Source organism: Drosophila sechellia, chromosome 2R (genome assembly GCF_004382195.2).
Source record: "Drosophila sechellia strain sech25 chromosome 2R, ASM438219v1, whole genome shotgun sequence".
In the NCBI taxonomy this organism is placed as follows: Eukaryota; Metazoa; Arthropoda; class Insecta; order Diptera; family Drosophilidae; genus Drosophila; species Drosophila sechellia.
The window spans coordinates 7,613,231-7,640,989 of record NC_045950.1 but is presented as its reverse complement, the minus strand read 5'-3'; the positions used below and the strand labels follow the sequence as shown (position 1 = coordinate 7,640,989).

General features: G+C 44.8%; 2 protein-coding genes across 2 annotated transcripts in view; both read right to left on the bottom strand.

Annotated features, from left to right (window-relative positions):
• LOC6608680 (homeobox protein invected) overlaps window positions 1-5,142 on the bottom strand; it is a 31,379-nt gene extending 26,237 nt beyond the window's left edge. Inside the window, exon 1 of the mRNA XM_032715722.1 lies at window positions 3,594-5,142. Within this exon, the coding sequence (XP_032571613.1) occupies window positions 3,594-4,887 (1,294 nt within the window). The 5' untranslated portion in view covers window positions 4,888-5,142. The remainder of the gene's footprint in view (window positions 1-3,593) is intronic.
• A 12,677-nt stretch (window positions 5,143-17,819) lies between these two features.
• Window positions 17,820-27,532, bottom strand: LOC6608679. The gene is made up of 11 exons (XM_002033372.2): window positions 27,301-27,532; window positions 25,219-26,289; window positions 25,019-25,154; window positions 24,622-24,860; window positions 24,396-24,550; window positions 23,889-24,056; window positions 23,643-23,824; window positions 22,933-23,300; window positions 22,747-22,862; window positions 19,354-22,679; window positions 17,820-19,120 (listed from the first exon to the last, which is right to left on the bottom strand). Exons 2-11 carry the CDS (start codon window positions 25,369-25,371, stop codon window positions 17,913-17,915), a joined length of 6,051 nt encoding a protein of 2,016 aa, XP_002033408.1. The 5' UTR covers window positions 25,372-26,289; window positions 27,301-27,532; the 3' UTR covers window positions 17,820-17,912.
• Between the last annotated feature and the right edge of the window lie 227 nt (window positions 27,533-27,759).

Here is a 27,759-nt window from a genome sequence, read left to right as displayed (position 1 = left end):
TCGTTTTGATAAAAATAAAGAAGGTACTGCCACTTACTAAAGTGTCAGAAAAACACTCATACCATTTTGCTGATAAAAAACCGAATTGGACCTGTTCCTCCCAACCCCCTTACCCTCCCTTTTGTTTAGAGCAATTTCCTAAGTAAATTTTCCATTTAGAACATGCAAAGGCAGCGCAGCCAAAGAAACTTTTCCAGCAATTTTCCAACGGCAAGAGCACGGAGATGAGAAAATCGGAGGCTTTTCTGAAAAAGAGGGGGGTAATTGCAGGACGATGTAATTGAAATTCGTTTGTTTATGTTGTCATTGTTGTTGTTTCTGTTTCTCTGGCTGCTCGGAAAGCGTCTTCTGCGCAAATTGAAAATTACTTAATGGTTCAGTGGCGATCGCTGTCGCTCCCGTTTTCCCGCTGGCCCCTTTCCCGCTTAATTTTCCCGCTTGTCGCTGTCTCGGCTACTGGTTAAATGAGCTCAAAGTGCCGGACAAATGCGAAAATTGCCTACCAACGGCAGGCAAAGGTCAGGAATGGGGGTTCTTGGAAGGAAGAGGTGAGTATCTGGTCCCAATCGAGTGTTTCCATGCAGAAATGTCTATCTTGTAGAAGGAAACTAAAGAGGCAAGTAAAACCTATGTCAGTAAAAACAGATGTGGGCGGAGCTGGGTACACAAATGTGTAATGAATAGGCAAACATATGACTGATCATTCACATTTTTTACCCACTACTTTGTAACTCACTTTTAAGGGAGATACAGAAGTAAACTTTTTATCTGAAATAAGGCTATGTATCCCGTAATTAAATATAGTGGGTTTGCCATTTTTTAGCTGAGTTTTAATGATACACCTCAACAAGGGAACTTTTTATATAAAGTTACAACGTATTTGCCTAAGAGAGGCACAAAAAAGTGCACTCTGTGTATATGGAACTGTAAGATAATTATGGCCTATTCTACATTTGCGGTTTTTGTTTAAGACGAAGAAAAAAAACATTCCACATCTTTTTATCAGTGGATTGAGTACACATTTATTAATCCTTTAGAGCTAACATTATTAATTGCTACATCAAAGCAGTAAATAGAGCCACTCCCTCTCAGGCTCATGCTCCAATAAAAATCGTAAAATATGGCCTGGCAATTATTGAGATTGAACGCAATCTTGTATCGATTATCAAATGCTTTTTTGTGGTTTTAATACAATGCCATTAATCTGCATCGCAAATGGCGCACAAATAGACGGCACATATGCAGTCCGACAGCTTCCCATATGTTAGCCATATATCATGTGGCCCACAAATGGCCGTTAAGTGCAATTAACTAATTTGTTGTCGAATGTACGTTTTTGGCAACTGTTTTAATCGCCTACGCGCACACGGAATATGTTGCATTAATTTGTCAAATTAACACCTTTGTTGTGGATTATAAAAACTTTGAATATATTTCCCGGCAACGGCAGCAGTAATTTTTCAAAAGCAACAAATTTATGACTTTTATTCGAGCTGGCATTTTAATTCGCCGATTTTGTAGCCGACTCGCTCAAATCTCACGCTAAATCATTGTTTGCCATAGCAGCTGCAGCCACAAGCCACAACTCCATACATATAGCCCATATAACGCATATAGCCACTCCGAAAACGATTCCGAATCGGAGGACCAGCGACGCCATCGCCTACAACATTCATTCAAATTATGGAACCGCACTGCGATCGAGATCTCGTTTTAGTCACGCTAAATTTATACAAAAAGCGCCTGGAAAAAAACCTAAAAATGAAACTGAGAAAATGAAAAAGCCACCACAACAATAAACACACCTTAAAACCCCGGAGCGAGTGAGACGGGCGACTGCAGAGCGAAAGAGACGGCCTGTATGGGGAGGGGAGCAACCAAAATCGTTTCGAGTTAATTAGCGAGCGCGACAAAACCCACCCAAAAGCGTAGATTTATGCACTCGGTATTCGTTTTTTTTGGGGATTCAGTAACGAGATTCCCCCAAAACTCTCTAAATAAATATGGGTTTGACAACCATCAGCGTAATGAGTAAATTACCAAGGAATTATTCGGTTCCGAGTTTATTTGGGCCAACCTTCTAAGTTGTGTAATTGGGAATTATGGACTTTTGTTGGGTGAATTACAATTATTTACTGATATTTCAACGCAACTTTCTTCAAGCTGTGTATTTAGATCTATAAAACGTGTGGATAATTGGCTAAAAACGGTCGTAAGTGCCTAAACAGCTGAGCCATCTTACAAATTGCATTCAATGATACTTAATAAAGCAATTAAATTTAACTCGTTAAAGATGAAATAACTCTCGTAATTATATAGCCATTTAAGGCTGATATTGTAATTGAATAATGCCATTGTCAACTACTTTGTTAAACACCACAATCAAGTAAGGTCTTAAACGTTTTAATATTGTGCTGGAATATCAAGTATCTGTGATAAAAAGCATTCAATCTATTGAGTGAACCTTTGGCAATTCATTACCGATAATAAACTAGCAGAGCAAGCTAATAAAGGTAAACACCTTAACCAATTAACTCCCATCAAGTGGCCTAAATCACTCTCTATTCGCCACTTGAACCACATGATCCATGGACTTACCCGAGATTCCAGGGGATTAGCCAAAAACTATCAAGGAATCCGAATTGCTTGTTCAAACAGCAATAAGCCACCCCATAAATGAGCTGCCCAGCATATGGGATACTCCCACCTATTCGATTCTCCCCCCAAATTTCAGCCATGAAATTATTAGGCAAACGATTACGAATTCCCTGCGGTGGCATAAACTAAATTCATGAGAGTGCCATGATTGCTGGGAGATTGTTTTGGGGTTGTTCTCGACGGGTTGGGGTGGTGCTGCACACACAAAAACACACACGAGGGGGTGGGGGGCAGTGGCATAATGAGCTTAAGTTATGTTACATAAGCCATAAGGACATGAAAACCACTCGAGCAGATACTTCACTTCGGGGTGAGTGTTCGCCTCCCTTTCGCTCGCACTCACTTCATTTCGGTGGTGGGCAAACTAATGAGCTGTGGGTTGCTGTGGTTTGGCTCCGTTCGCCGGCTCTTCTGTGGTGTCTGTCGCTTGTTTGCACAACCGCTTTATGACCCACCACTCAACAGCTCGTCTCCTCGAGTGTGTTTGAGTTTGGAGAAAGAGTGAGTGACTAGCAGGGCACTGCTTTAGCATAAGATGTAAGAAAATGCAGGAAGTATCCATATATGCAAGTAATTTCATGATGCCAGGATCAACTACAGAATAGGTAGAACCATACTGGAGGCATGGTGCTGGACCGTCGGGTGTTAAAAGCGACCTTAGAACATAAGGTTCTTTATAAGAAACACGTCTAATCAGAGACCAATCGAATTATATAAAAGTTGAAAGCAAAGGCTTTCTTTCAAGCTTCAACTATTGGGTCATGTACATACAAAAATTAGATTTCAAAACACCCATACGTAATTTTCTAAACTTTATTTTCATTGACAAAGTTCATAGAAAGCACGTTAAACGTAGAAATATACAATATTATTTCATTATAATTTGTACTAACTTACATAACTGAAGCACAATTTGAAAAGAGACATGGACTCACCTGAGCTTGGACGATCGCTGTAGCGGGTGCAGTAGACCCACGCTGGCCAAACGATGGGAGTGCCGGAATCCTCGCCGGATTTACCAGATGCTCCTGTGGCACCCGCTCCTCCCGCTGGCGGTGGCGACTTGACCAGATCCACTGGTGCCCCCGAGGTGTTGGTGGTGCTGCTGCTGGTGGCGGTGCTATTGGAATCGTTGCTGTTGCTGCAGATATTCGCCAGCGAGCTGGAGAAGCTCAAGCTCGAGTTGGCGGCGGCGTTACTTTGAGCCAGATTCAGAGGCTTTCCTGACATCTTGGGCGCCTTGAGGGGAGATCTGTTGCCATTGGTAGTTCCAGAATTTTTACTGCTGCCAGTACTGCTGCCACTTACACTGCCACCGCCGATATTGCCACTTAAAGCACCAATCTTGGGCAATCTGGAACCGAAGTCCGCCTTCAGGATATTGTCTATGCTGAATTTAAGTGCCCTTTCGTGCAGATTCTCATTGTTATTCAGGTGATTCTGCATGTGATGATGGTGGTGGACTTGATCCCTTTGCAGTATCAACTGCTGATGGGGATGCACCGCTCCACCGGGTCCCAGACCCAATGCCGTGGCCGTCAGCTGAGCCAGTGCATCCTGACCGCTGGGCACGGTGGCCACCGCCGCCGCCGCCATTGCCATTTGCAGCTGTTTTCCCGCCGCCGCTGCCGTGAGAGCGTTCACCCTGGCGGCGGCCATTAGATGCATCTGCTGCTTCATCAGCTCCTCGGCGTACAGCTGGGACTTCCGCAGGAACTCTTCCTGAAAGGTTCCAGTGGAGGGGGGCAGTTGCAGGAGATCTTCGGGTGAGAAGGGCGGACCTTCGCTGGGCGGCAACACAGTGGTAGCGGTGCTGCTGAAAGCCGACGGTCGGTAGATTTGGCTGAACAAAAGCCTCTGCCTGGCCTGAGCTTGAGCGGATAGCGCCGCCTGTGCTGCCTCCGATTGCTCCTGACCCACACTCAAGACACTATTCTCACTGCAGCAGCTGGCTGGATCCTCCAGGTCCAGATCGTGCTCCTCTTCGGCCTCTTCATCCTCTATGTTCAGCTGCTCCTCGCACTCCGTCTGCTCGTCCTCCTCCTCCTCCCGCACTTGGGGCGAGTTGCCCGGCTGGACAACCGGCAAGGGCAAGCAATCTGGATGCATTTTACCCACTTCCTGGCCACCTCCGCCCGCTCTCCTCTCCTGCGCGTGGTTCTCTGCCTCCTCCAAGGAAGGAATAGTCAGCTTGAGCGGTGGCGGTCGAGTGCTGGCCAAGGTGGACATCAGTTTGAGGGCTTAGGTCTTCAGCTCGAAAGTTCACGGGGACCAAAAGCCGACGGCATTTCGGGGCAGCCAGAAAGCATTAAAAACATTAACCACAGCCCAAAGATATCACTTCGATTGGCAAAGACGCCGCGCTATCGTCTTCGATTGACAATTGGTTTTTGGGTTGGGTGATAAACTTGTCGATACCGACGTTAATCCGCTCGTCCGTTAAAAACGTAACGTGCGCTGTTACGAACCGCCGACCAACTGATTCTCTCGCGAACTGAATAGCAAAGCGAGACGGCTGCAGCTGAGAGCCGATTCAAAAAAGAGAACTCTCTCTCGCACACGCTCTCTCCCACTCTCCGTCCCGCTCTGGCTTTTCGAACATCCAATCAGCGGCTGCGGGGCGTGCCCTACTGTTGTCCCGCTCGCGCGCACGGTCTGCCGCCTGTCAGTTGAGGTTATGTTAAGTGTTTGTATATTTGTTAATTAAGTGCGTCGTCGCCGCAAAAAGAAAAAAGCGAAAAAGAAGGAAAATAGGGATAAGAACTCCACTCCATTTCCATCTGCGCCTTGTCGTTTTGATTATGCGCTGCAGCATTTAAGTCGTAAATCTCACTCTATGTAGGCTGCTCTCGCCCTCCTCCTCCTTCTTCATCACTTCACTCCCCCTTTCTTTCGCTCCTCTTTGCGGTCTGGCATCTGCAGTCCTTTTTTGCTGGCATCCTATCCGCCGTCCAGCATTATATACCCACACACATATGGAGTGTGTGCCTGTTTATATACAACACATGCCACAGCTTCCCCGTCTCCTTCACTCCTTCGCTTCCTTTTACTTATTGTTCTTGTTGCTCCGATACAACGAACATTTTTGCGCTTTTTGATGTCATTGTTGTTGTTAGCTGCGCTTTATAAATCACCACCACAATTTTTGTTGCCCCAACATCTGCCGTGATTTCATAATTGCTTTTGATGCTTTTTTGTCGCTGTTTTATTGTTTGTTGTCGTTTTGCCTTCACACATCCCATCGGACAACATTGATGATAGTTCTGCGTAAATGAATACCAATACGCGTGCAATTGCATACGCTTAATCATGGGCGTAGATTCAATAGCCCAGGGGGGTAATGGTCAGTTTGCTGGGCTTCTACTGAACACTTTATCCGGCATTTCGAGACCTCTGTAGTAATGCCAAAATAATTGTAATTTAAATTTGGTCCCACAGGCCAATCAATCTGATATTAATACAAAAATCAAACTTTGATTTCCATGAAATATATATGATGATTACCATTACTTACATAAGACATTATTTTTGGAATTTAAGTCACATCGTCTAATAAGGCAATTAGCCACCATTCCTGACCAATTTGAGTAACCCCTTCTCCCGCCAGTGAAAATTTGACATACGTATGCTTGGGCTTGTCTAATTGGCAAAACATATTGCATTGTTGCAGTGCTTTGTGCTCATAAATCTGTATTTAGCTTTCCTTTCAAGTATTTGTGACATTTTTTGTTTGTGTCATGTGTGGGGTGAAAACGGGTTTGCCTTGTTTGAAGTGAGGTTGTGCAGGGCATGCCGATCACTCTTTTAATTAAATCAGAAAACTTTGTTGTAGTCCACGAAAAGATGTCTAGGAATGGATGCATTCATTTACATTATCTTTCCGCGGACCTCTTTAGTGACACAGGCGAAATCGGTTAATGGATCATATTTCATATCTGAATTCGACTATCAAAGTTGCACCTTTTCCCCGTTATCGCCGACAGATTGGTCATAAAATATCGGAATTCCAGCGATCTTTTTATCGCTGCTGTTGAACCCATAAAGCCCGAATCATGGAGTTTTTCGGCCTGTCCGCGCTTTATTATCGCTTCGAATCGTATCGGTGGAACCACGCCCCGAAATGCAAAGCAATCCAAGCCAGTTTAATAACTTTGTTGCACCATTACAAAGAAGCCAGTGCCAGATGCCGACACTGCGATAGTATAAGCACCGACAAACGAATTAATCAGGCTTAATTTCCAGCCCTCGACAAAAGAAACAATTATACGCAGTGTGATTAGGTGAAGGAATGGAGTACAAGAAAATAGTTGCATACAGTCGAGCTTCTGTCACTTAACCCTTACCATTTATTTGCCTAAAGACTCGAACATTACCAAACTGATCATTACCATTGTTTGCGTGACTTACAGCTATCGTAGCTCCAAATTTTAATGTGCTAAATGGCTGTTTGAGTTACAGAAGTTTGACTGTGGTAACCCAAGACCACGAATTATGAATAAAATTAAACGCAATTGCTCAAAATGTCTGAAAAGCCAACTGATTTCACCCGATCGCTCCCCTTCGCCCCAGCCATTACCTGCAGATTCCATCCGAAGAGGAGACATGATTAAAGCCGCGCACGAAACGCTTTTCACATAAAAGACGCCGCGGAGCGTAAGGCGATCTCGCTAGTTAATCGCGCAGAAAATCTTCATCAGAAATGGACGGAAACCGAAGGCAGGCAAGAGCAACAAAAAGCTTCGCAGTAAAGTTACTCAAACTAAAATAAATACAATCAAAACATGAAGCATACAACGCAAGCAATAAGTAACAACGACAACACAACGACAACGACAAAAGAGCAAAGCGCGCCGGCAAAACATTACAAGACTGCCCCCCTATCTGCCTCTCTTTCCCGCCGCAGCATCAGCTCCGCCGCCAACAGCAACAACAAATAGCATAATCGCGTCGAGTGAGCCGGCTAACTCCTCCACCGCCCGCCCCTAACAGCTCCCCACTGGGCGCACAATTTAGATGCGCGGCAATAGATAAACTTAAAGAGGCTTTTATTTAAACAAAGCGCAGCAGCAGCATCGCAAGAAACGGCAATGAAGCTGCTCACTGAGGCAGACAGAGAGTGAGATTTGGGCTCGTGGGGGAGCGGATCTACCAAAACGGAGGTTGGGGCGACAAAAAGCTTCACTTTAAACGGTGCATCAGCATCTTTAACATTTTTAACTTAATATTGGAAAAACAATGAAAAAAGGAAAGCTTCTAGAGCGATGTCGTAGGATTCCAGAAAAAAGTATAGTTATCAGGAAAATGTATTATAAGTTAGTTTTTTTCGTTTATCATATGCGATAATAATTGGCATAGATGGAAAATCCCTATTCGGGCGGGACACATACCAATAGGCTTGATACATTTTCTTCTGTTTGCTATACCATTACATTCAAGAGAAACCTTCTTTTTATTTGTTATATGGACAAGACTTTTGAATTATTGCAAACAATGAGCTTTCAATGCAACCACTAAGCCCATCTTTGCAGGATTCCTAAACTACAAAACATCACAACAAGATATTTGTTATATGGACAAGACTTTTGAATTATTGCAAACAATGAGCTTTCAATGCAACCACTAAGCCCATCTTTGCAGGATTTCTAAACTACAAAACATCACAACAAGATTACCCTCGGAGTCCTTGAATTCGATCCTGTCCCAGCTAGCAGTAGCTAAGTGAGCCGCGCTGGGGAGTAAGAATGGGGACCTCGAGTTGAAGCCTGATCTCTGAGGCCCTGCTGCTGCTGTCGGGCGAAGCGCAAAAATGTATGTAGCTTACAAACGAGCAACAACAGAACAGAAACAGAAACAGAACAGAGCGCGGATTGGTGGTGCTCTCTTTCTGGCCCGCCAACAGGATCGATGGCCCTCGTTAGGTTCGCGGCTCTTTTTGTCAATCTCATAGGATCGTGGTGCTGTCCCACTAGCTATTTAAACGACAGATGTGGCTCGCTGCACATGATCGGTGCAGATGTGGCTATTACTTCTACCAAAAGTAGCAACTCTGTCGTTGTGATTTTGGCGCTTTTTGTCTCTGTTTGCGTTCGTAGCTGCTGCTATTCGAGCTGATCTTTTAATCGAATCGTAGCATTTATTATGTTGCGACTGGGGATTGGATGTGGATTGGAGACTGTAATTGTTGTGATTTTGTGGCCAGTTTGTCTAATGTCGTTTAGCAAACAATGGACATGGCTGTGTCATAAGTTAACAAACAAAAAAACAAGCCGAGCAACAAATAGCTGGCATTGATTGCGAAAATTCATAATTCGCCTTTCTGCTTGTGCAATTTTGTGCGCTTTGACGTGCGTTGTGATTCGATTTGATTTGATTTTGTTTTGATTGGATTCAATTTCTTGTCTCAATTGAAATTTGCATAATTTATTCGTTTGAGACGACGGCAGTAATCATCATCACCACCTCCATCATCATCACCGTCGACAGTCAAACTCCCATTCCATCATCCCATTTCTTGATTCCCAACTCTGTTCCACTTGTCGACAGTTTGGAGAGAAAAATCAATAACAGGCATGTGGAAATTGTATTTAATTGACAGTTAAATGGTTTTCAACTCGCCATGGAAATCGATTGGGCTTGGCCCGCAGATGCCATTGGGGTTGTTGGGGCTCCAGGGAAAGGGGGATTTCCGAGGGTGGTGCGTAACAGCCAATTAGCAGTGGAAAAGTTTTCGAGGAAAATTAATAAGTAGGAAATACCGTACATGTCAGAGGGAGGCAACTGATTTATCAGCCCAAAGCGAAGAGGTGGTTTTACAAAAAACGGGGCGGAATATTTAAAGCCATTTAGTGGGAAAACGATGAATTACTGGTTCGGAACTAAAGTGCCAAATATATATGATTGCTATGAATGAATAAGAAAAATATCATTTAAATTTTAATAGAACTTTTTCAAGCTCCGTCCCTGCTAAACATAATTTTTGCCATCAGACATTGTATAACTTGTGAACCTTTTATGCTTTTAAGGATTTGCATGTCTTGCGGTTCGCTTTAGAACATAACCCTTTCTTATACTCATGCCTACTTCGCTTCCATTCCAATTCCCCAAGGCAAATAAATAAAACGCGACATTTGAGCCCAACTGACAATCACCTAATTACATGCACAAACACCGCCGCACACACTCTAATTGAAGTGCGAGGAGTGCGGCGACACAAGGAGCGAGACGGCCAATGGCAGGGGGAAGTGGGGTAATTGCAAGGCGATGGCCTGTCATCAGTTGCCGTGTGTGTAGCTGTTGTTGTTGTCGTTTGGGAACGCTTAAGCAAATAGCATTAAATAAAAGGTTAATAAATAGCACAAAGCACACACTGCGGTCGACCGAGTGAGCGAGACGGGTAGACAATATGGCCGACGCGGCTGACATGTGTGTGACGTGCATGTGCGCGAGAGGGAGAGGGAAAGCTCGCTGGCTTGCGTGTGCATGTGTGTGTGTGTGTGTGTGTGTGAGCAGGCAGTTTGTAACGCCTGCTTATTTATGCACGCGGGAAAGAGAGGACGAGCGAAGGGGGCACTTTGGCGGGTCCTTTCAATTCAACCGTCGCTCCTCCATGCAAATGTCAATTGTCAGTTGTTGTTGATTTAAGTTTATTTGGTACAACAATCAACTAATTACGGCTTGTTAAATTGCAGCCATTGAAATGACCGTTTAAACCATTCAATTTCAATCGCATGCAATTTACCCATTCCCCCTCTCGCTCGCTCCCTCTCTTGCGGTCTCTCTCACTGGGCTGACTGTCATGTGTCATTTGCGTGGATACATATTTGATTTATTGCCGATACTGTCCAGAGCGATGGTCATCGCATATCCACTGTGAAAGGATTGAGAATCTTCGATTTGGATTTTTGATTGCAGCTATATTTAAATTACAAAATGAGTGCATACTTTCTGGCGTTAGAATGTAAATAAATAAATAATAAAACTAATAAATAAGCTTTTGTGGAAATTTTTTAAGCCGATCGATGTGAAAATTGGAATGTGGGCAAAAAATGTCCAATGGACTGCAGAGCACAAGGCTACAATGGAGTGGGTATTGATCAGCTTTCACCTTGGAAATTGCCGTAACGCCTACGATCTGTGGCCTATCATCGATAGGATCTGCCAGGAAAACCAAGACGAAAAACAACAAAAGCAACGACGCCTCTGCAATTTGTTGTACACGAAATGCAATTTGCTTAAAATTTATCGCAATTTAATCATCAACATGGAAATATGCCCCCAAAGCGGACGAGGGAGTGAGATGGGAGAGCCCAAGGCGAGAACGAGACGGTGCGAGTGCAACAAAACTATTAACGCCAAACGATCGAGATGCCGTCCAAGATCTCGCTTCTTCTCCTCCCGGCTTCCTTCTTCCTCGAAAGAAGGGGTTCCAGTGCTCTTTCCACCTGCTCCCACCAAACGCTTCGGGCCAAATTCGCGATGGCAAATGTTTTCATTCATGGCATCCGCAAACTACATTCAAATAGAGTCGAATAGCAAATGGCCTATACATTAATTTTTATTGCAAAAGTAATCAAGAGAACTAAATGACTCAATCAGTTCTCAACAAACTGCCAGTTGTGTCAAAAAGTTTATCAAAAGTAATTAAAATAAGACTTAAGTCGATATTTCATTCACTGAATTCATTCACTTATTAGGTTTTAAAATAATACTAGTTACAGGAAAATATCAGAATTTCTTGGTTTTGATGCTTCCCAGGGATACCCTGCAATGGCAAAGTTTAAGAGAAACAAAAGGTCAGGAGACCCAGCCAGGAAGAAGAAGAAGCGGACAAAGTCGGGGATCGGCGAAAAGAAAGAAGGGGGTTTTCAAGAGGCCACAAGCCATAACCGGGAAAATTTGCATTTTTGCCACATTTAACGGTTTTTGGTTTTTTTTTCGTAAAAGCCACCGCTTCATTGCATTCAAAATTGATTTGTTCATGACGAACTCATTTCGTTGGGGGTAAGTGGGGGATGGAGGGGGTAGCAATAGCCAACTGCTGTTAACCCCAGGGACGAAATGCCAGCGATGAAAGCGGCTCAAACGGGCACCGACAATTAACCAAAAAATTTCAACACACTTAACGCTTAATTGGATGGGGTCAGTGAGGTAAAAAACAATGAAAGCCAAAGAATCCGCGTAGCAAGACTACATTGAAATGCGAAAGTAAGCCGAAACTGTACGAAAGAATATGTGATGGTATTTAATCTGAGGGCATCGGACATTGACACATTCAAATCGATCAAACTTCTTGTGTTCGCTGTTGGGCGCCAAAAACTCATTTAAGTTTTGTGACCGGAAAGTGTCAAGTCACTGTAGCAAACGACAAAAGAAATACACATTTCTATTGATATTTGCACAAAATGACAGTTCTGATTGCTGGTGACATTTGCACGCGAATTTGAGGCTTAAACAATTCTGAAATTTACGAATAAATATAGGTTTTGAACGCTTTACATACATTATCGTGTGTATTTCTTTATTTTTAACTTTTAAGCAAGCGTCCTGCACTCTACATTGTCTGCATAAAAACGTTTACTCCTTTAATCCTAAATGGCTTTCACAGCTCTGACAGCCTTCGCTAATGAGCTGCTAACTGCACAAAAAAGCTTAAACTGATTTTCCCATCAATTCCGAAACACCACGGAAAGCACACATGCAGCTCGACATGCCTGCATTATAATAAACATCATGTCAAGCCAAAAGGTCAGCGGCAAAAGGAAAGTCCTCCGATATTCACACAGCCTGCGGGTCTCATCGATACGGATTCCGAATGCCATTCCTGTTCCCAACCAGCAAACAAAAGTGGCTTAAATCAACGGATGACAATGCTAACGAAGCAGTCAGCAAACAACAAACAAACTGCGACACTCGGCAAGAGGAGCGGGCAAAAGTTGGGCCGGGATGGGGCTGAAGATGAGGAGGAGTAGCCAGGAGTCGGCACCTGGAATTGAGTGCAAAATATGGCGCAGCAAAGAGCAGAATAACACTGAGGCAAAAAGTTTATTTAATTTGAACTTAAGATAATTTAAACTTACTATATACCGATAATTTGAATAACATTTAGTTAACAAACAATTTTTCGAATATAGCATCCTTTTTAGAATTATAGAATTTAGCCCCCAAGTTATGAACTGGATTTCAGCGACTATTTTTCTCACTGTATCCAGTTGGAGGAGGTACTTCTTATGTCTTGTCTGGGCCATATCCATGTTACTTAGCGTCTTATAGCAGTTGGCGCGTCATGTAGCCAATTAAAAAAAGCGAAAAACGACAAGCGCGAAGAGCGAAGACCGTAGAGCGGAGAATGGAGAATGGAGAAAGGGGGCTGCAGAACTGGGGGCTGAGATTCGCGGAGGCTGGAGGTGCGGCAACTGGCTGTCCTGGTCACGATCTCTGCAAGCGTCGCCCAGAAATCTAAGCGAGGCAATCAAATTAGGAAAGAAACTAAGTTGAGTGCTCCCCGTAGACCTGACCCACAGCGAAAAGTAAAAGGGGGAGGTGGGAGCGCCTTAATTGCATCTTTAATGCGGCAGGAGCAGCACACACTCGTATGCTAATAAAGGTCAGGCGATATGCACATCTTGATAGGCGAGTGTCAACGTACCGTTGAACAAATTTCATGCCAGATTTTTGGTTTTTTTGGCTTTTATTTTTTTTTTGGTTTGAACGGCAGCTGGGACATTGCAACATGACACCTCGACATGACAGCAAAATGAGCTTCTGTTGCCCGACTCCTTTTCGAGATCTCTGCCGCAGCAGCAGCGGCAGCCACCGGAGTGAGTGACAACTGCAACGGCATGGCTTTCAAATATTTAACACCAGCCTCCAGCAGCAGCAGATTGGAAGCCCAAGTTTTGACGCACCAAATGCATGTGAAATCGATGCCGAAATCGAACTCACTTCGCACCAACAGAAAGATATAAACACCGACAGGGAGAGTGGACACTGCGAGTACAGTGAACATTGGCTAAAGACTAAACATTAATGCGGTGGTATCTATTCTAATTATATTGGCATCACAATCCTTGCCAAATTAATGTCGCATTCCATCATGTAAGCTTTTTTTGATTAATTTATTGCGGTGGCAGTGCACGTAGTGACGAAGCGCACCTGGTAAATAAATCTGCTTTATTGGTCCTGTCTCGAGATGCATATATAACTCCTTTTAAATGTCTCAATCTCTTCTAAAAGATATTTTTTTCTAAATTAAAAATAGAATACTAGGGTGAATGCTTGTGTTGTTCATTATCTAGGCACTTTTAAAAAACAGTTAGCGATGAAGTACTGTAGCTTTTGCATTCGGGCAAGGCAACTCTCTTTGATTTCGACCAATGCCAGTTTGGCATTCATTTATTCGCATCTGTTGCCAATTTACAAAACTCAATTTTAGCCTTTTTGCGTTCCGTGTGATTTTCGATTTCGATTTGTTTTTTGCTGGTTTCTCGAGTTTTTTGTCAAACGTCGAGCCGCCTTAATTGATTTTGGCGCTTTAACGAGGCGCAAAACAAACACACTCCCAGTCAGTCAACCAAAAAATAAGAAAAAAAACCAAACCCATTTGACAGCTTTGTAGGCCAAAACGAACTTGGCTATCGGAGTGTTAATTGAACGCGAAATTGTAACGCGATTGAAATTGTAATGCGTGATTAGAGTAAATAGGTTGGTATCTAATTGAATCAGTTTGTATCTTAACGATTCCCATTTGACCTTAGTCGAACAAGCCCGATACTTATCGGCCTCCACAATAAAATCGCACAATGGTTTTTAAATTTTTTATATTTTTTATTTCATGTTGTAATCATGCACTCTGTCGTTTTGCATTTAATTTTGGTTGCATTTTTGGATTCTGTCAGCTTTCAATTTGTTTTCCGTAATATTCGTAATTGCTCATCACCGCTGATATTTGTATTTATATATCGGTTTATTATATGTACACCTTTGAAATTCGGACACTTCTATGGAAGGGATATGGCCCGCAATCCGTATCCGATTCGTAATTACACATATTTTAATGAGTTCTCAGCTTTATGCACCTAAATGTGTAATGGTAAACTTCTTGTTTGCTTATGCAAGAAACAGTTAAAATCGCTTAGGCTGTTTATTATTTCCAATTTAATCATAAGTATATTTAATTATCCATCGATCTCTACGATAATATTGGTTTAATATTCTCGTTAATCGTTTGTCTTATTTTCTTGTGCTTCGTTTAAATTTTTACAGTATTGCAAGTAGTCTCATTTATGTAGATTAAATATTTGTTAATTAAACATACATACGTATTCTTTTTGTTTTGGATTTCATTACTTAATTACCACAACAAGCGTTTCCAGTTTTCTTTTTTTGGTTTACTAACAATACATTCATATACAATATTTGATAAGGGAATCAGCTCAACTGCTAAGGGGATTGGATTCGATTCAATGGGCCCTAAGTCCCCGAAAAAGTAAGAAAATGATTGAAACCATTAAATCAACTCAAGTAAAAGGCAAGTAAAATACAAGTAAGTATTTTGGAAAATGAAAGAATCAAAATGCACCTCAAAACCTTTGAATCTCTAGTACTTTAAGATCTATACAGAGAGGCTACATGCAGATTAAGCTATTAATACTCGATTGGTAATTTTCACGTATTAGTTAGTTATAGAGCGTAATCGATAGGCTGATAGGATGTACTGGAGATAAATGGGAGGGGTAACTTCTACGCACAAGTATCCTCTAGAATCTAGAGTCTAGATGTGTCTGCCGTCTTCGCTGTAAACAATTTCACATGTAGTTCTGGTTAAGTTCAAATACGAATACGCAAAATGGCTGTATCGATTATATATAATACATAAATATTTGTGTTTTTATATATATTGTATAATTTCCCTTTGTGTTTTACGTTTACACTTCATGCAAAAGAAGTTGAAAACTGTTAAGTACATATAAAAAATATGTATATTCAGCCTTGTTCTGAACACAGCTTGCAAACGAATCAGAAAACGAATGAATCCCTTAGAAATCTCAAGAAATATTGTGCTTTTGGATCAATGTAAACTTAGTTTTAATGAAAAGAAACAAGTAATTACGGAATTAATCTTAAAGAGCAATCGGAATTCAGACCAAGGCTGGTTATTATAACTATTTACAGATATTGTAAAATACTAGACAAAATGAGTTAAAAAACTCTTACAAAGTCAAAGCTATGATTTCATGGATTTTTACTAAATTTCTGTCCAAGATCCTTAAGTTTGTTTTGCATCGATGATCCGAAAATTGAAAATGGAAAGATAAATGTTTATCCAGATATCAGACAGTCGGCATTAATCGTATTTATGTTTATATACACAGCTATAATTCACATTATATATTTCGCTTACTAATTTGTTATATGTTGACTGGTTAGAAAGAGTTTCGTGTTCGTGTTTACCCGTATTTGCTGTTGCAGAAGTGTCAAATCATAAAAGTTGTACGCATCACAATCGGTATATATGGTTTATGGTTTATGTTTTATGGAGGATAAGATTAAGATAAAGGAAGGATCGAAGAAGACTGAAGCTGTGGCCATCGTCAGATATTCCGATACTACAAATTTATGGTACGAGATGTAGGATGTAAGATACTAACATGCAATCCCTCAGTTAGAGGTGGATTTGGTGAAACTGATGAGGGGTTCGAGTGCTGAAACTGAAAATGGTAAAATGGGAAACCAAACAGAAAATGATGATCTCGCTATCAGTTGTCGCTGCACGAATTTCGGATTAATCAGAGTTTTGCTCGGTTTAAGTTTGCAATTTGTTTTCCATTTTATTATCGCTCTTGCTTACGCTCTTACCGATCTACAATTTACAATCTACGAAATTACATCGCTACATAATTATTGTTAAATATTTTTGTTTTCCTTTACTCGGTTTTGTTTTGGATTTTAAAATATTATCGTTATCATTATAGTTTATATTATATCTTTATTATTATGATGTTTATGCTGTCGTAGCTCATGCCGCCATCGCATAAACATGCTTTTATGTTTGCCGTTACGAATACAATTAAAATTATTACCTTGTACAAAAAATAATAATAATAATAGCATACAATAGTAGTGTTCTTCTGCAACTCCCTACATCTCTCTCAATCAGTTGCATCTTAAGTTACATTCCTTAGTTAAAAAAACTAAATGTAGTTTAATGTGTTTTCTTTCCGTTTAAGTTACAGGATAAGTTAATTTAATTTACGTACATTGAAAAATTTTGTTACTCTTTTGTTTTTGTTTCTACGGGCTGCCCCGACTTGCCTCGCCCCAACTTTTGGGTCGGGGTGGTGCCGGATGGGGCCGATGGGTCGTCGGTGGAGCAGCCCGGCTAAAGCGCGTGGTTCTGAAACGGCGTAAGCCGGAGAGAAGGGCTTTCTTCTCCATCGTTACAACTAATCGTATCACTAAACATAGTTTTATTACAAGTAATTCTTGCTGTTATCTTGTGTGTTTCGCAATTATTATCGAATATTTACAATTTGCTATTTAACACTTGAGTTTTTGCTGTGGTTGTTGGTGCTGGACAGGAGGGGGAGAATGGAGCTTGGATTGGATTGGTAGTCTGTAGCCCAAGAGAAAGAGCCAAGTTCTCTGTATGCATTTTCATATACATTTTACATATATATATATATATTTGTTTTATTATTTTAATTCTTATTATGGTTTTAGGGTTAGGCGATCTTGAAAAATAAGACCTACATCATTATACACACATATGCTTCTATATATAGGCTATAGAAAATCAAATTAAGCGAACTTTGTTAATGGTGGCATTCAACTATACAATATCTCATATTCATCCCGCTCTCTTGGCCCTTTCTACTCTGGCTAACAGATTCTCCTTCAGATGTTTACATTTCGCTCCTGAATTAGCTTTCAGAAAATCGTATTTTATTCACACCAACAAGTTGGAGGGATTCCTGGGAGTGCGCGGGTTTTGTGTATGCGTATGAACTTCTGAAAAACATACTAACTGATTGGCTTTAGACCAGCTCGCTTTTGTTCACCAAACAAACGGTGCAGCTGCAGTGATGCTGCTGCAGGAGCTGGCCCAAGGCCACTTGGACGTCCGCCAAAGGCAGGGATATGGCCACCGCCTGGGTTTCCGCCTCCGTTTGCGTTGATGCCAAACTGAACAGAGGTCCGTTGGGCCCTTGCAAGGGTTGTGCTCGATGTTAGCTGTTGCTGCCGCTGCCATCCGCGTCTCATCTGTTGATGGTGGACGTCACACCAGCTCCCCCAACACCCGCGCCTGCCGATCCTCCTCCGCCAGCTCCCGTGGCATTGACACCGCTGTTCAAAGGCCCTCCATTTCCGCCAGCTCCACTGCCATTGTTGTTATTATTGTTGTTGCTCGTGGGCAGAACAACTCCTCCGTTGTTTGCGCTGGCTATCACCTGCTCCACTGTCAGGGCTTTCCCCACTTCCTTTGCACTCAGTAAGTTGCCATCTTGGCTGCTCACGTTGTTTGCATTCGTGGTAACCAACTGCCTAATAGTCGTGGTGGTAGGACCTACAGCACCGCCGGTACTGTTAACAGTGGTGCCCAGCGGCAGCGTTCTAGTAATGATCGCCGAATTGTTGAGTCGTCCACGGAGCACCTGCTGCAATCCTCCCGGTCCCAGTTGCATCTGCATCTGACCACTGTTGTTCTTTTGCAGCGGTTTCACATTCAGCAGACTGGTGTACAGCACACGCTTGTCGCCCTGGCCAGTTTGCGAATTTCCCGTAGTGGCCAACGTTTTCAGCTTCTGATGCTGCTGTTGTTGCTGCTGCTGTTGGGATTTGTTCAGCAGCACTGTTGTGGCGCCCACCTGCTGCGTTTGCTCACCCGTCCCCGCACTGCTCACAAAGTTAAGCTTGAGATTGGAGTTAGGCAGCTCCTTGTAGTGAAGCTTTTGGCCGGCTGCCGCCGCCTGCAGTTCGCTGGCAGTGGCGATGGTAAAGTTACCAGCGGATCCGCCTCCACCACTGTTGCTGCTGGTCAGGAAGATCTTGTTGGCCTGCTGGGGTGTCGCCTGGGCGGTGATAATCGCCGTTGAAGCAGGGTGCAGGCTGTAGTTGTGATTAGCTGCAATCGCCGCCGCAGAGTTGGGCTTTAATGGCTGCTGCTGAGCTTGGCCAGACACCGACTGCTGCTGCTGCAGACTTACATCCACGAGCAGTGGAAACTGTGACACCTTGATCACCTTGCTGAGCTTCTGCAGCTGCTGCTGTTGTTGCTGTTGTTGCTGCAGGCCGTCGCCGGTTTCCATCTGATCGCCACTGTTGCTCGTCGATGTGGCCACCAAGTCATCCAATTCCTCATGCTGCACCAATTGTTGAAGCTGCTGCTTGGTAAGTTGAATTTGTTGGTGCTGTTGTATCTGCTGCTTGCGCGGCAACTTCCGATTGAGAAGAAGTTTGTTGATGTCTGCAATAAAAATTAATTTAATGTATGATAACAAAACGGAATCCAAACGTCAAAGGAGTTTAGCGAAAAAGTTTATAAATGCAGTAGTGAATGGAATCCCTAAGAATTTATAAAGGAAATCCCCTTAGAATAGAAAGAAATCGGAAAACAAACTATAAAATGACATTCGAAAGCAGAATATGTTTTTAAATAATCTAAAAAGCGCATCGTGATTCTTGGAAACCATCTCTTACCTGTGTTCTCTGGCCCGTTGAGCTGCCTTTTCTGGGTGGCCCGGCTGGTCCAGAGGATCTGGTTGGTTACCGCCTTCGGCGAGGAGTCCACCGTGGTAGAGAGCACTGCTGTGGTGGCCACCGCCGTATTCGTTCCGCTCACCTGGCGCCAAACAATCGGTTGCTGCTGCACCAACTGCTGCTGTTGCTGCTGCACATTGTTGCGAGTAGGTGTGGCGACAAGCAAAGGCGTACTGGTGGTCACCTGTTGCACCTGTTGCTGGCCCTGCTGTTGCATACCGGCAATGCTGTGCACAGCTAACTGCTGGCCACTGGCCGTGTTGATGATGTTCACACTGGATCCTGAGTTGCCACTACCACCAGAGGAGATATCATCGTTCTGCACCTTTACATTGGACAGCGTGATGACTGTGTTGGGTCCAATTGAAGCGGTGGTTGCTCCTCCACTTGAGACTCCGGCTTTCTGGATGGCATATGTGACCTTCTGAGAGGCAGAAGCTGCAGCTGCTGCTGTGACAATCTCGCCGCAGCTTGTTGTGTAGATCAAATGGTTGCCAGTGGCGCCAGCGCCGGCAGCTTGTAGGGGCGTCAGGGAGCGCGAGGGATCCCGCTGCATTTGGAAGAGTAACTGCTGTTGGGGATTCTGATTTTGATTGGGGTTTTGAGGTGTCGCCTGTCGCTGCTGGACGGTCACATTTCGGAGTTGAGCTTGTGCCAATTGATGCTGCAGTTGTTGCTGGGCGGTGAGTGTGGGGAGTGGACTGCTCCCCGTGTGCGGGGTTATGGTCACTATATCGCCCACAGCTGCTCCTCCGCCGTATTCTGTGCGGGCGATGATCTGCGGACCAGCGTTGGCAAATTGATTGAGCAATTGCGTCACCTGTGGCTGCTGCTGCTGCTTTTGCGTGCTTATCTGGGCGGGTATGTTGATCAGCTGTGTCGTGGGCAATGTAATAGCCTGCGGCTGAAGCTGTTGCGGCTGTGGGACAACGGGAACAACCTCCGACTGGGGTTTCTCAACCGCCTCGACCTTCACAGGCAAATTCGCTGTTTCCTTGACCACAACTTCCGGCTGTTCAACTTCTGCTGGCGGTTCCTCTTTGGGAGGGACTCCAACAGGAGGAGCTTGACTGAAGAAAAATTCTCGTTCCTTTAGAGTCTCCGCCGTGGGACACACAGTAAAGGCGGAGCTACCCACTGAAGCTTGGATCAATCTTGCCTTGCGGTTGCGACCCGCGCGCTTCGATGAATCGGCTGCACCCTTGGGTTTCTTCTCGTCTATACAATCCAACAGCTGATCGTCAATTTCCACTTCGTCCACGGCTGCCTCGCCATCTAGGATACCGTTCCAAAAACTAGTAGCTTGGTTCAATGCCTTGGGATCATCCATGACGCACTCCTGCAGGATGTTGTCTAGCATATGCTCGTGGTTGTCGTCGTCGTCATCGCCCAACAGGTTGTTGATATCGTTTAGGGAGTCACCACCACTGAGGTTAAACTCTAGCGCAGATCCTGAGCCTGACCCAGAGCAGTTTGGACTCTTGCTGCTGCCGCGAGCGTAGTCCTGAGCTTGGACCGTTTGCAGCAATTGGGCATCTGACTCGAGATCCCTGTATTTAAAGCCACTGCTCAAGAAGTATGAGCTAGAATCGCTTTCCTCTGCTTCTCGCTTTCCTAAGCGATTTAGTTCCACACTTATGGGCGTGTCCTGCGTCCAGTCGACAGCGTGACTATCACACGTTTTACCCACTTCGCAATCTTGGCTATCGGACAGCTCATCTGTGGGAGTTTTGGGCCGGAAGTGAAGCCAATCGCGCCGGATCTCCGAAAGCAGTTCATTGCAGATGTCTAGACGCTGGCTGGAAGTGGGCGACAGTCCACCCATGTAGTCTGCATTGAATTCTTCGTCAACAGGAGCTTGTACAAACAGGTCCTTCGGCCTCGCATGCACTTGGTTGTTGCGGATATTTCGCAAGCGAATCACGTCCGGCAGCTGGTTCAGACAGGGAGCAGCTTCATCCTCTTCCATCTTCCTGGCGGCCTGCATCTGTTCATGCTGTACCTGTTGCTGGTGCTGCTGGGCCTCCAGTTCCTTCTTAACCGCCGTATGCCGGATGATGCTGCTCAGCTGGGCGAGATTAACATCGTCCTCCGCTTCATCGTCCATGAGTTCGGAGACGGAGGTCTGCGCGGACAGCAGGACAGCTGCTGTACGAATGCTGCTCAGGGGCTCGTTGGAGTCGTCGGCATCGATCATCTCGCACTTTATCGTCTTTGCCACCTCCTCCAGCGATGGTCCCGGATTCGGTGCCGCAAGCGTGCCCGTCGATGCGGCTGCCTCCGCTGCAGCGGCTGCTTCAGCGGCACGAGCGGCGGCCGCTGCCGCCGAGGTGGAGGCTACCGGTTGATCCTCGCTTTCGCCGCCGACGAGCTCCTCCTCCTCCTGCTTTATCACATTGATTTTTTCGCTAATGCTAACATCCTTATTCATAACGTTACTACTACTACTATTGTTGTTGTTCAACACGGTATTGTTGTTGTTGTTGTGGTTGGAACGGTGGTGTTGCTGATGATTGGCTCGCGGGGGCTGCAGCGGCTCCGGATCATTCATTTCCAGCAACTCTGGCGCCATATTCTCAGAAACTTCCGTGTTCTTATCCTCTTCCACCTTTAGTTTTTGTCCCAGAACCAATGCCAAACGCTGAAGGTAGGCCCTGGGTAATGGACGCAGATCTGGTTTAATGTCCTCGTCCTCCAGTTGAACATCTTCAGCGGTTGCCATCGCTTCCGAAGACCTCTTTAGACGCTTTGCGGCATTAAGTTCTCGCAACTGTTGCTTCTTTCGACGCAGTCGGCGACGTTTCTGGCGAAGTTCAGCACAACTTTGGGGTAACGTAACCGCTGAGCTGTAGATTCCAAGCCGTGACACATTCTCATCGTCACTGGCTACGAATTCATCATCTACATCGTTCTCATATTTCTCCTCAAGCTCCCGTTCTTTGCTCTCCCGCCCAGATTCCGTCGCAGCAGCAGACTTCTCTGTATCGCTTGGCGCCTCCTCCTTTATCAGATCAGGAACAGGATGCTCACCATCGACGGGCTTTCCAGTGGGAACCAGATCCACCACCGTGGGCGGTGAACTGGGCTTGCACAGCTGATCGGGATCCCCTTGCTTAATTTTATCGCTACATTTTTTGACCGCCACGGTTTCCATCACCGTGTAGTCAAGCTGCGACCAAAAGTCGTCGAAATTCGTTGTGGCCCGGTCCAGCAGGATGCGACCGCCACGACCCAATCGACGACGTGCGAATCCAATGCAGCGTGGTCTGTAAAATTAGCCCGATTTGGAGTGAGTATGGGCATTTACATTGGCCAAAGAGAATGGCAACAAACCTGGGATAATTGAGGGAGGTCAGTGTGTAACGGTACTTAGCATCCGAGTAAGCACCACTGGGCGCCATCTCCTCGTCGGCTGAGTCCCACGGATAGCGACCATCTCGTTGTCGTGTCTGTTGTGCAAATGAAAGCGATTAAGGTCTGCGTAATTATTGGATCCAAGCACAGGATCAAAACACTTACCGGTAGGTAAACACAGCTTGATCTGCGCCTAAATGCAAACGGCGTCTCCTCTTCGCTCTCGGAGCCCAGCTTGTTGCCATTCTGGGCACCGGCGCCAAAGTAGTCCTCCTCCTCGCTGTCCGCAATCGAGTCGTTGGCTGCCGGCGAGGCACTCTGCTGCCTGCTGAGGTGGTGCAGATGGTGGGGCAGGTGGTGCGCGGGCGAGACTCCGGCGCCACCAGACGCCGGCAAATACTGTTGTTGCTGGTGCTGCTGCGGTTGCTGCTGCTGGTGCTGCTGCTTGTCGCGGGGCAATTTGTGCTTGCGCTTCTTGTAAGGACGCTTCTCCTTGCGACTGCTGTTCCCATTCCCACTGCCACTGATGGCATCTAGAAGAGCAATTGAAAATTCGGTTAAACAGTGTTTGACAAAAATAATGTTTTCTAGAGATGACTAGGAAACAGGTGGACAAATGTACCCAGATATGAGCTAAACAAAATATTTAATATTTAAATTAAGAAAGAAGATAACACGATGTAAATGAAATTAAAATTCAATGATTATCTATTTTTAAAAGGCATATGAATACCAAAATGACCAAATAAGTTAATCAAGCAGACATTGTTAATTATTCCATGAAAATTTCATTTTTGACTAGATATTCCCTGGGCATTTAGCGCAGTGTGATTAGGACATCTGCAATTAAATACTAGATGTAATCCCACCCTTACCCATTGTCAGATTCGACGAGTTCAGGTACTGCGACGCTGAGCCAAAGACATTCGCATTGCCTGCCGCTCCAGCACCGCCCGGCAGCAGACCCGTGGGCAGGGCGGCTAGAATGGCACCAGCCGTTCCCACCGCCGCTGCCCCTTGTGAGTATTGATTCGTATACAATGGATTATACGCGGGTCTGCAAATAAACAAGGAGTATTTCAGTACCTTTCTGCATAAGTAAAAGGTGTCCGAAAACGCACCTTGTGTTCTTGTACTGAGAATTCAGCTCGGAGTAGACAGCACCGTTGAAGTCGCGCATCTCAACGCGCTTCTCGAAGATGTTCACCGTCATTTTGAGATGATCGCGCTTCGTCTCCTCGCGTCGCCTCACCATCTCCAGTATAGTGGTGGCGCGCTGCAGGTCACGTCTAGAGGACAGGGAAAGAGTGGATTAGTTAGGGTCAGGTATGAAAAGCTGGGCAATAAAATATGCTGGCTAACGAAAACTACCTGGCATTTTATAAACAAAATGTTGTATATGGGAAAATTCCTGGTTAAGAATATCATGCATAAAAGAACTGCATTTTTATCGGACAGAAATGGAATTTATATGATACAGAGAGAGAAAATGTTGGATTGCTTTCAATAAAAGGTTTTGGGATGAATCAGTAAAAATCATTTGCACGTTCTGGGTTGCAGTGTAGCCCGATTAGCCAGCATTGGCAAATTTCTCAACCGACATTAGGCAAACTTCACTCGATTCTTACCGCAGCTTGAGCATCTTTTCGTAGGAGGCCTCGTCGTTCTTTCGATTTTTGCGCGTTTGCATTTTCTCGGTGCGACGACGAAAAGCCAAGTACGGATTGTTGGAGCTGGCGCCTGGTCGACTCTCAGTTTTCACAGTGAGGATCAGCGGGTGTTGCTGGAGAATGAATATGATAGTTGATTTAGAATATCGCCGCAGCCAATAGCCAAGCTAAGGGTTTATATTACCATCTTGAGGCGTTTGTTCAGCCAGTAATCGTAGACGGATATGCTGGTCTCGTCGTCCTGGTTAAGCAGCGACTTGGCCTCGTTTAGCGTGACCACTGTTTGGCCGGAGCTCTTCTCCAGCCGGTCCATCATCTGCTCGAACTTGAGTTCGGTGAGCTCCAGGCGCTGCTGCTGACTAAGCCAGTCCTCATCGGCACTGTCCATGTCGTAGTCAGGGACCTCGGTATCCAGCCCAAGAGCTGAGAGTTAAGCAATTGTAAATTAGTTGGTCCAACAATTACACGAAACTACAGTAGTTATTGAATTTCATTCAATATTGATAGGGAATTTAAAAATAATTTTCTAGGCCCGCAAAACAGAATGCATTACTGTGCTCTACTAGTTGCTTTTTGCTTACGTTGCATGTGGATCATTTGGCGGGGCATCTTGTAGTCCGGCGGATAGTAGGCATCGTAGAAGGGCTGATCCGTCTGCAGCACCTCGGGCGTAGGGATGATCAGACCCGTGCATATCGCTCGCTGCAAGTGGTGCTCCTACAAGGGATAAGGGACAAAATTAGTTTCATCCAAAATTAAGGATCACTGAGAAACTTCTTACCGACTCCTCCTCTTTCTCCATGCCACTGGGCATTTGAGGCACTGCCCGGTTGATGGCTGAGTACTCGGGCAGGTCGGGCAGCTCCTCCGCCAAGTAGATGGGCATCTGCTTGGACGGATCCAAATGGCGGGCTCTGAACGACAGCTTGGACATCTTGCTGGCTTTTGTTTGGGTTTTGGTTGTGGGTGGTTTTGGATTGGGTTGTTGTGGTGTGTGGAACGTTTCTATTTGCTGTTGCTGTGGCTGATTTGAGAGTTTGCCTAGTGGAATCGGCTGCTTAGGTGGCTATGGATGCTATGGAGGCTAAGATTGCTCCGGCGGTCCAACTGCAGTGGGCAGGACTAGTGCTGCAACTGCTAGTTTGGATTCTGGAGGATCTACTCCGATGCGTGTCCGGCGTTGTGTTGGCTCCTCTACTCGCTGTCGAGGGGGCTGTATATGTTAGCTGGAGATGGGGCTTGCTGGGATAGAACAGGTGCTGCTGCTTCTGAGCCTGTTCCTGTTCCTGACACCGATCCCGATCTTGAGCACCGGGGCTGCGGTGGCTGTGGCTGCTCTGCCAGCTGGTTAACGCAGCCCCTGTGCCCGTTGCCCTGGCCGAAGACGTAGTGGTACTGCTGGTGAGGATTGAGTGTGGATTGGCGACTATGTAGGGCGTGTCCTCCTCCTCCCCCTGGACACTCTCCCGGCGGTCCGCCTGCCGCTCGTCCTCCTCCTCCGCCTCCCTCGCCTGTCGTCCTCCTTGATCCTCGGGAGCTTTGGCTGACAGCGCCGACAGCAGGATAATGGCCAAGGAAACGATCTGGTGGCAATTACGACGACAACGCAATGGTAGCAACAACAGTGACAGTGAATGCAGCAAATGTGTCGACGACATTTTTCACGTTGAAATCGAAGGTTCTGTGTGAATTGGCATAATTACGTTCATCAAATTTGCACATTTCAGTTCATCATCGTTTTAGGCTAAATCAAAATTGGGTTCTTCTTTCTTTTTGGTTATTTGTTGTCTTCCCCTTCTTGTTATTATTTATTATTATTGGCTGTCGTGTTATCGGTTGGCTGATAAAAAATCTAGAATTGAGAACAACAACAAAAACTAGTAAGTAAACAACTCACACACACACATGCATACATTGAAATGTAAGGGCGGCGCGCGCGTGAAAAAACTCACAAATGCACATATATTTGTATATTTCTTTGCTTTTGCATTAAATTAATATTAACACGCACAAAAACACGATCACCATGAGTCATGGTTTTTTTTCTTATATTTAAATGCGATAAAATGCAAAATCATAAAAAGCCGAGACGAAGAAAAAGGCGGCAAAAACAAACACACGCGCGCAAACACACATCTCAAACAAACGCGGCGAATTTAATACTGCCTTTTCCGCGAGATATTTCACTGTGCAGAGCCCTGTTAGCTAACATTTTGTTTGTACAGAACTCTGTTAAGTGAGAAAAAAAAACGCAATCAAACTCCGCCTCATGTGGGTTTTGTTTTTTGCTTTTATCTAGTTAATTAGTAATCAGCCATCGAGTGCGTATGTTTTTCTGGGTCAGCGCTAATTTTTTACACACTTTACCGCACTTTTCATGCATCAGCGAGCGCAATCTGGTTGATAAATCGCCCGAAAAATTTACACATATAAATCCGATTTTGCGTATAGCGTGGTTTCGCTGGAAAGCAATAATGGCGGCCAGAGAGCCGAACACCGACGACGCCGCGGACTGCGGGGCCGCGATTTATTTGCGCCGTCGGCGGCGATAACGATGAGCGGTCGCCGATTAATTTGCCGCAATTTCACTGCAGGCCCTGTCATATATTGCCAAAAATTAAATATTCACTGCTAGAATTTTAAAATGGCTTCAACATTTAGTTTTCCTTTCAAAATATATATTTTAAAACCGCTGCCGTTATCGATTAATCGGCGTTGGCAGCGCTAAATAGCCGGCCTCCTATTCCGATGACACTCCGAACGTTTGTCAGCGCCCCCTTTCGAGCTCTTCGCGCACTATGCCCAACGCTGCATAATTTTTTTTTTCCCAAACAAAAAAATCGATTTAGATTTTTTCACGCACTTTTTTCACACTCTTTGCCGGGCGTTGGGGCCTCTTATATGATTAAATGATGTGGTTTTCAGCGTATTTACCACTGCCGCACCGTTTACAGCTAAATTCAAGCAATTGGCTTAGCGCAAACGCGTAAAATCGTTCTTCAGCAGCGGGACACGTTTTTACTTATGGGCGGCCATTACGAATGAAAATTCGGAGTTGTCGGAGTCGAACGAAATCGTCGCCACACTGGTGAAATTATTTTGGCTAGGCCTCCAGGCGAAATAGTTAACCGTTTTGAGTGCGGTTTTCAGCTAAATCTGTGAAATTTTGTGAGGGGTCGCATGCATACATTTGGATAGCCGGGGCCCAGCTGCATTTATTTATTTTGTTGTTAATTTACGCAGCCCCATTCACCAGGTGCCCAGCTAGTGGTGTGCAAATAATTCGGAGTGCTCATGCGCTAGTGCATTTCGTGCGGGCTAT

What these genes read in the sequence shown, in the direction of transcription:
- LOC6608679 (XM_002033372.2), bottom strand. Translation starts at nt 25,371, where the DNA reads ATGTCCAAGCTGTCGTTCAGAGCCCGCCATTTGGATCCGTCCAAGCAG. An exon ending in CCAAATGATCCACATGCAAC is followed by an intron (nt 24,861 to 25,018) that starts GTAAGCAAAAAG and finishes CTTAACTCTCAG; the next exon opens with CTCTTGGGCTGGATACCGAG. An exon ending in CAAGCTGTGTTTACCTACCG is followed by an intron (nt 22,863 to 22,932) that starts GTAAGTGTTTTG and finishes TTTGCACAACAG; the next exon opens with ACACGACAACGAGATGGTCG.